Source organism: Rutilus rutilus (genome assembly GCF_951802725.1).
Source record: "Rutilus rutilus genome assembly, chromosome: 12".
Taxonomy (NCBI): Eukaryota; Metazoa; Chordata; class Actinopteri; order Cypriniformes; family Leuciscidae; genus Rutilus; species Rutilus rutilus.
Window position 1 is genome coordinate 1799344 of NC_140217.1, and position 8947 is coordinate 1808290.

At 38.6% G+C, this 8947-nt stretch overlaps 1 protein-coding gene across 1 annotated transcript; it reads left to right on the forward strand.

Annotated features, from left to right (window-relative positions):
* The first annotated feature begins 1187 nt into the window (after positions 1–1187).
* Positions 1188–6277, forward strand: s1pr5b (sphingosine-1-phosphate receptor 5b). The gene is made up of 2 exons (XM_084425129.1): positions 1188–1348; positions 3441–6277. The coding sequence occupies exon 2, from the start codon at positions 3593–3595 to the stop codon at positions 4754–4756; it is 1164 nt and encodes a 387-aa protein (XP_084281255.1). The 5' UTR covers positions 1188–1348; positions 3441–3592; the 3' UTR covers positions 4757–6277.
* Positions 6278–8947: the final 2670 nt, after the last annotated feature.

Consider the following 8947-nt stretch of genomic DNA (forward strand, 5'->3'; position numbering starts at 1 on the left):
AACTCTCATATTCAACGGCTCTGCATCTAACCATCAGTGGATGCACATGACCTTTAACCAAACATTCTCGCTAAAAACAAACAAACAAACACGCTTGCTTATATTTCATCACCCGATACACCAGTGAAAACGGCATCTTTAAACCAGTTTAACTGAAGACGTTCTGCAGGATCTGGCCAGACAGAAACCGGATCAGATTATCTTTTTTTTTTTCTTTTTTTTTTTTTAACTTGTAAACAACATTAAAAAAAAAACAGGCATCAAAGACAAAAGCTCCAAAGATAAACGAAAAAAAAAAAACATTCGCAAGACACCAAATAGGCTAGATTAACTATGTGACAATAGAATTCTCTTCTACATTTTTCGCAACTTCCATTGCAGACTTCATTAAAAAAAGTGAGTTCGTTACAGAAAACCTTGTATGAAGGAGGAGATTTAGATCATCGACATTTATTAATAAAGCATTTGCCGTTCAGGATTATCTTCATGGACATAATAATAAATAATTGCTTTCACACTCAAACCAGATCAGAGATTATCTCTGTTTGCCCAACGTCTGCCAGATAAACACAGATGCTCGGTGTGTGTGTGTGTGTGTGTGTGTGTGTGTGTGTGTTTTATCCGAGGGCTTCTCATGCTCTAGTCCTGATGTGTGTCACGGGAGGTTCCCTCACGACACTGAGACACAGTTCAAACACACAAATAAATGCGCAGGTGTGTGAACAGGAAGCTCAGAGGTGAACAGTAACTCTGATACCTGAGGCAGAACACGAGAAGACAAGTCTAAACTCGAGTCTGATCCAACGACCATTTCATTCCACTTTCATTCGGCTCATCGAGTCTCAGCGGCCAGCCTTTCAGATACACGGTTAAAGTCTTAAAATTAAAGCTTAAAAGAGGGTTTTCGGAGGAATGCCATGATGGAAGAACCATTTTTGGAAACCTTTTTGCACTAATAAAGAACCTTTTGTGGAATGGAATTTTAAAGGTTCTTTATGGAACGATCGGTTTGTTGTAAGTCATTAGCGGTTCCATCGCTGAGGCTGATTAGCGCATTTTGAGCGAATTGCGTGTTTATCAGTGGACATTATTGTTAGGCTACTCCTACAGAAACATCCATGTCAGAGTTATATTATGACTCACGGAAACCAACAAACATAAAAAGTGCTAAACCCTCATCAACCACTGAAGGTCTGACTCTGAAGGAGTGAGAGAGAGAGGGTGTGTGTGTGTGTGTGTGTGTGTGTGTGTGTGCAGCTCCTCTAGTTTCATGTTGAGTCGTGTTTCTCTGTGCCACTGTAGTTCTTAATGCCACAGCAGAAGCTTCACTATCACACATCTAGAAACGGTAAGCAATTTCTAGCCTTTCTGACAAATAATTACTATGAATAATGTGGGTCAGGAACTCTGTGGGAGAATATGAATAAGTGCAAGTTGTGTGTGTGTGAGAGAGAGAGAGTGTGTTTCTGCCTGTAATTATTCATTCCAGTTTGTGTATTATTTCATTGTTTTATGCGACCGGGACTATATAAATAACATTGCTGCACTATTTTGAGAAGTGTGCTTCTAGCTTAGTAACTCGACCACATATCCATGAAAAGCTTTTTCTAAGAACCAAAGACATCTGACATCCAACAATCTAAAATGTTAAACACATTTTAGTGTCTCTTTGATTCAATTTGTGAAAAGTGAAAGCTTAAAAATAAGGTTCCATTTGATAACATCAGTTAACATGAACAAAAATGACTTCTAAAGAATTTATTAATCTTGGATCATGTTAGTTTCAACATTTACTAATATATCATTACATTTTGAAAGTATCTGTAAATATAATTTGATGGACCTGAGCTGACATTAACTAACAATGAACAATTGTATATTTTATTAACAAACATTTAAGATGAATAAATACTGTAACAAATGTATTGCTCATTGTTACTGTTATTAACACTTTATTTCCATGGTCCACTTTAGACTTAAGTAACTTTGCAACTATGTCAACTTAATCAGTCTACTACTAAGGAGAGCATGTATAGTTACTTATAGTTAGTAGAATGTCTGCACTGTAAAAAAAATATATGTAATAAGTTATGACATGTTTTTACATTGCTTTAAGCAATTTTCAACTTTTTAAAATAAGATTCAACTCTTTTTTTAAGTCAGTTTATTGTAATAAATGACTTAAAAAGTTGATTGCACTTAAAATTTTAAGGCAGCAACTTTTTTTTACAGTGTATAAAGTGGACCATCAAATAAAGTGTAACTCATTAACCTTATTGTAAAGTGTTACTGAATCAAATATAACTGGATATTTCAATGGACTGATTGTCTTTAATTTGATGCGTCCTGATGTAAATCTACAGACTTTGCAAGAGCTTTTTAATTTAAATGGAAGAACTTACGATCAGCTGAGTTGTTTTCCTGCGCCAAACAAGCATCAATCTTTTACATACGCAGTTCTCTAATGTAACGTGACACGGGTAATCGTTAACATGTGTCCGAACGAGCCCCAGAGTTCCTCGGCTCCACATCACTCACACACATCTGATCTGAACAACTAGAGCAGACTAAAGATTTCTGGGCATGAAATGAATCAGACTGGCTGAAATTAATTTCTCTAAACTCCATTAAATATGAAGAGTAGCGTTTGACCGAATGTGAAGTTACTCAGAAGACTTCAAGTAATTCACCCCCGGTTTCACAGATGAGGCTTAAGCTAGTCCCGGACTAAAATGCATGTTTGAGCTTTTTTTATTGAGATTTAACAAATTATGGCAGAATATTACAACAATCTCTTTTACATAATATTCATAATAAAAATAAAAATAATAAAAGAAAAACAATAAAACACCCAAAAACAACAACAACAACAAAAACAGGTCAGTTCAGTTAGCTATACGTAAAGAAGAGTTGGAAATAGTCATGCATACATTCAAGAGAAGCAAATCATGATATAAAAAGGGGTGATTTAGGAAAAACAGTTAATGGTTTAGTAGAAAGAAAATAAATTGGGAATCAAGCTGTTTCTCCTTCTTCGCATGTTTGAGCTGTTTTCACTGAAAGCAACTGTCATTGTTTTGTCACAAGATCCACACCAGTAATGTTTTTTTTCTAAGACACATTTTTAAAAAGCTACTAAAATGATCTAATTAAACTAAGGCCTAATCCTGGCTTAATCTAATCCCTATCTGTGAAGCCAGGCCTTGAGGTTTGGATGGCCAGACAGCAGACGCTGCCAGTTTCACTTTGTTTAAAGGAGAACTTTTCCTGTATTTACATCCTGTTTTCGGTCGAAGTCTAACACGGTGTTGGCAACACCGATTTTTGTCGTTGTTCTCTGTACTGACAGCACTCCAAATGTACAAAAAAAATAGCTCAATGTTAAAATTGGCCGGAGTTCTCCTTTAAGCTGATGATGTTACGTGCTCTTGTGTTTTCAGGACTGAAGTGATGGGCCCAAATGAAGCAGATCTGCTCTCCGGCACCAACTACTGGTCGCTCAGTGTTCAACAGCACAACCTGCCTGTGTAAAACTCAACTTTTCTCACGTAAGACTAACAGCTATAAGACGTTTTGTGAGTTCTGGTGACCCATGGGTGCGTCCAACTCGTCCTCATGCGCTTTACAGCAGCCTACATCACTTTACAGCGCCTACAGCAGCTACCACAGCAATGAAGTCCTCCGGTGCCACTATAACCACACGGAAAAACTGGATCTGGCTCGTTACAAAGACAGACTCGAACCGGAAGCCATCGTCTTCCTCTTCATCTGCTTCATCATCGTTGTGGAGAACATCATCGTCCTCATGGCCATCTGGAAAAACAAGAAGTTCCACATGCCCATGTATTATCTGCTGGGAAACCTGACGCTCTCAGACCTGCTAGCCGGATTCACTTACATGCTAAATATCGTGCTGTCCGGGCCAAAAACGCTGAGTCTGACGCCACTTCTCTGGTTTATAAGAGAAGGCGGTGTGTTTATCACACTAGCGGCGTCTATGATCAGCTTGCTGGCTATCGCCATCGAACGCTACTTCACTATGCTAAACACGAAGCCTTATTATCGTGCCAAGCGCAAGCGCATGTTCGCTCTGATCGGGGTTAGCTGGGTGCTATCGGTGTTGCTAGGCCTCCTTCCAATTATGGGATGGAACTGTTTGGGTAACGTGAACTCGTGCTCAATCGTGCTTCCGCTCTACGCTAAAAATTACATCTTCTTCTGTGTGTTTGTGTTCATGGGCGTCCTTTTGGCCATCGTCGCCCTGTACGCACGCATCTTTCACTTCGTAAAGTCCAACACGCAGAACCCAAGCTACGTGCCGCACAAATCCTACGGGCTTCGCTCGCGGAAACACATGGCGTTGCTAAAGACGGTCACCATTGTTGTGGGAGTGTTTATTCTGTGCTGGATGCCTCTGTTTGTGCTTCTCCTGCTAGACTTCATGTGTCCCAACAAAGAGTGTTGGGTGCTACACAAAGCTGACTACTTCTTGGGTGTGGCCATGATTAACTCCTTCATTAACCCTATCATTTACACGATGACTAGCAGAGATATACGACGGGCCATCCTGAAGCTGCTCTTCAAACGCTGTCTGACCACCAAAGACGGGCAAGTGAGGAATATCGGCATTAAGATTAGCTTCACTAAGACTGAGGCAAACCGCCAGGGGGGGGAGACGACCGTTTCATCGGGAAATGCCACAACCGTAAATGTCAAATCCAACTACCCGAAGCTCAAGTTATCCGTCATCGCCTAACGCCGTGTGCTAAGCCTGACGCGTGATAAAAGGCATCTTTTCCATGTCAATCAGAGTGTTTTCCTAATCAGCCATTGCGGCTGGAACAACAACATACAAAGTATGACAATGATGATCTCAGGTGGTAATTATATGCTTCATTTAATGTTAAAAGCATCTAACGTGAGTTTGAATATCCTTTTGCATGACTTTTATAGCCGTGTTGAAAGCGACAATGGATAATCCACCTCTGATCTTGAAAGTTAAAGAACATTCGAACTGAACTCAATGTGAACAAACAAGAGAGTGTTATGGCAAAGACTGTCACTCAGTATGTATTTTTATTAATGTTAAAATTGTGTAATATTTATGAATATGATGTACTTATGCATTTTGTTGCAAAAGTAGTGTACTTGCAGAGACTCCGCCCACACTATCTTCTGATTGGCTGTGATTTGGTTGCGAGTGCAGTGCATTTGCAGAGACTCCGCCCACACGCTTTTCTGATTGGCTGGAATCTTGTCACGCCTTGTCTTGTTAGGACACAGTAGGCTTTTTCGACTTGAACCGGCGGGGTACCTTGATGTCATTCACCGATCGATCTGTGCAGCGCCGGTTCAAGTCGAACAAGCGAAACGATCCTGAGGACTCTGACTCTGACACACATACAAGTCTAAGCACATTCAGGCTCTGGAATGAATCATGACAAACCAAACTGAATTAAAGGCACATAATAATCACATAATAAATCACAGTCACAAACCACAGCTGGAAAGAAACTGAGCATTTCAAGCACAACAATCAGACGTTGGCAAAATCCCCCTTAGCTTGCGCTGTGTAACCCACTGAAGCTGTTGTGGGCGGAGAGAGGTCTCTCTACGCTGGTGTTTTCCAGCATTTCAACATTGGACCGCATGGCCTTTTACATTTGAATTGAGTTCATCACAATTACATTTGCAAAAAGTATGCAGACATACTTCTAAAAACATATGAGAGTTAAAAAAAAATGTTTTTAAAAAAAGCCTTTATTTATTCATGGCCATGAATTTTTCTAAATTCTCGAGTGCCTTGGCTTCATATGTTTTTTGAAGGTAGAAATGTCTCACATCCAAAGAGCACCGAGATACGGACCTCACACCCCAGTAGAAGTCTTTGCATTTTGTGTTTTATGGTATACAGTCATGCTTTATCAGTTCGTCAAGCTTTATCATTGAGATCTGCAGTGCAAAGGCTTCAAACACAGGTTTCTGCAGACTGCAGCAAATGCCCGTTGTGATATAAAACCATATACAGTGTGTCTGCAGATTCTGATACTGTAAAAAAATATGAGCGAGACTCACTGTAAATATTCCACTTCAACAGAAATGCTCTTATTGAACTGTAAGCATCTTGTAACACAAAAGCATTTAAGATTTGTTTGTATAGATTCATTTGTACAGTGTAAATGTTTGACATGCTGTTTTTACAAGCTTTTTTTTTAAACCTCATTGCTACTAAGTTATATATTTTTTCTTATTTGACATTAAATCTTTTTTAAGAGAACTGAGAAACAATGATGCCTGTTCATGCATTTCACATACAGTTAAAAAATTATGAAGTTTTAAAGTCTATGGAAGTAAAATTATGACAAATGTTTTTGAAACAAAGTTTGTAAGTACATCAGGAGTTTATTTAAATAACTCTTGCCTGACGGCTCATGCTACCGCTAACCCGGACGTCGACGTCACTTCAGGGGTTTGGGAAAAGCACGTAAAAGTCCTGGCAGAAACCGATCATAAGGATGTAGTGTAACGACGCCCAGTTCCAGGAATGCACTAATATTTTGTTGCTAGAACCAGTTTGCAACAATTATTAGTTGTTTACACTTCGGAAAAAATAATAATTCGTCGTTACACTACATCCTTATGCATCGCTTTCTGACAGGACTTTTACGTGCTTTTCCCAAACCCCTGAAGTGACTGTATACTGTATACTACTGTATAAGTTTGGTACCATTCTGTGCATTATTAGTGGGGTAATTTATGAGATACAGCCTTGGATCCATTAGCGCCTGCACTAAGACATCCAGCTGATATCTCTAAGTAAGCTCTAACTTTAATAATGTTCAACCAAGGGAAAAAGGCTTCTGGGGGGAGTTTGGCTCGTAGTCATGGTGCAAAGGACCCTAGGTTGATTTTACTCCGAACCATCCCTTTAATATCACACTATGATAGTTTATCATAAAGTATATTTGAGACTATATAGATCTGACTGTAGTTTGAATGAATCCCTTTTCTTTACATGACACAAGAATCGCTCTTTCTGCTTCATCCTGAACATTGTATAAGCATTCATTAATTTCATGTGTCAGGAGAAGCTCTCAGGACCGCAACCGTCACATCCTTTTGATTTTCCCGGGAAAAACATCCTGAGTCCTTCACATAAAAATCAGTCTACGGGGTTTTAAAGATAAAAAGTCTCGTTTTTTAAGTTTAGATACGAGCTGTTCACACATTAGCCTCTTTCACACGGCTATCCCGGTGAATTACCGTAACATTGCCAGAATGACTTTACCGGTAAATGCACAAAAATATTCCGTTCACACAAGCAACGGTGGTCTGGCTTTTTACCGGTAAGAGGCCGTTCACACATCAGCACCAAAACACTGGGAAATCCTGTTATATGTCATCGGAAGTGATCTTAACACACACGTTCACACACAGCCTCATACCAGTCATTTACTAGTAATGTTACAACTTCACTTATTTTTGAAAAGGTCCTGTTCACATGATCTCTTACCAGGTAATTTACCAGTAAAGACTGTGTGTGTGAAAGGGGCTACTGGCAATAAAAAAAGCCTTTAATACATAAAACTTCTTACATATTTAAATAATTGCATAATACTTTTGTTCATCCTCTTTTTCAAAACTTTTTTTAGTGATAAAGTATTTTTATGAGATGTTTATTCTATAACATTTATCAAATTAATTAAATAAGAACTAAATCCATAAAATGATCAATTAAAATGTTCTATGTATACAGTGTGAAGCGCCTGACAGAACACTTCCCTTTCCTTCAGTCAGTGTGTGTGACAGTAGAAGTCATGATGCAGCATTAAAGGGGTGGTTGATTATGATTTCACTTTTCTAACTTTAGTTAGTGTGTAATGTTGCTGTTTGAGCATAAACAACATCTGCAAAGCTACAACACTCAAAGCAAGGGGAGATATTTAATTTGAAAGAAATTGCTTTTTAAGGACTAGGGGAGACGCTTTTTGCATTTCTCTCAGTTACTCAGAGACTATTTGGACTAGACCAACCAAATTTGTATATATTAAACTTGCATCTGTCTGCTAATTACCCATACCATTTAAAGATGATTACATATGACATATGGTTCACAGTATTTATTTGAATGGAAGAAGCGAGATGTTGCAACTGACCCCGACACACGGACGGACGGTTGCAACATGTTAAAAATACCTTACATTTCACTAATTAACTTTAGAGCTTTTTGTCTCAATGAGCATAGAGTTCTGAAAATATTAACTGTTTTAGGCCTACTATAATATTATAGTATTATTTATTTATACAATAATATTATTGTAGCCTAGTCATATTTATCAAATAACAGTTATTGAGTTTTGTTTATGTGTAGAACATAGGCCTGATCCAGTGTGCAGGTGTTACAGATGCTACTCAATCTCTCCATATTTCAGTGTCAGACAGGAAGAATTGAACAATTTGCAATGCAACAAACTTTTATTAAACATGCAATTTATAACTTGTTGCAACCGTCCCCGACCCGATCAGCCCCGACAGAACATCATGCGCCTGCTAGACACACTGACTCTGACACATGCTAACCATGTCACTTAGAAGTCAACAAAACAATAATTCAAACTAAGCAAGTTTTGATTAATTCATACAAAATGTCAGGACAGTATGACAAAAATACATCTCATGAAAAAATGTACTTTCATACCATCTAACTGTGCATGTGCAGTGTGAGTGTCATCATGTTTCTGATTGGAGAAAAATGACATGTTGCAACCATCCCCTGTTGGGACTACACCACATTCCTCCCGGGTTAGTGACATCATGAACCCTAAAATTTACATAAACCCCGCCCCCGGGAACACGATTTATAGATGATCAAGACAGAATATGCTAATCAATGACTAGAAGATAACTACACATCAGCTTCATAAATTCATCAACTAACCATTCAGAA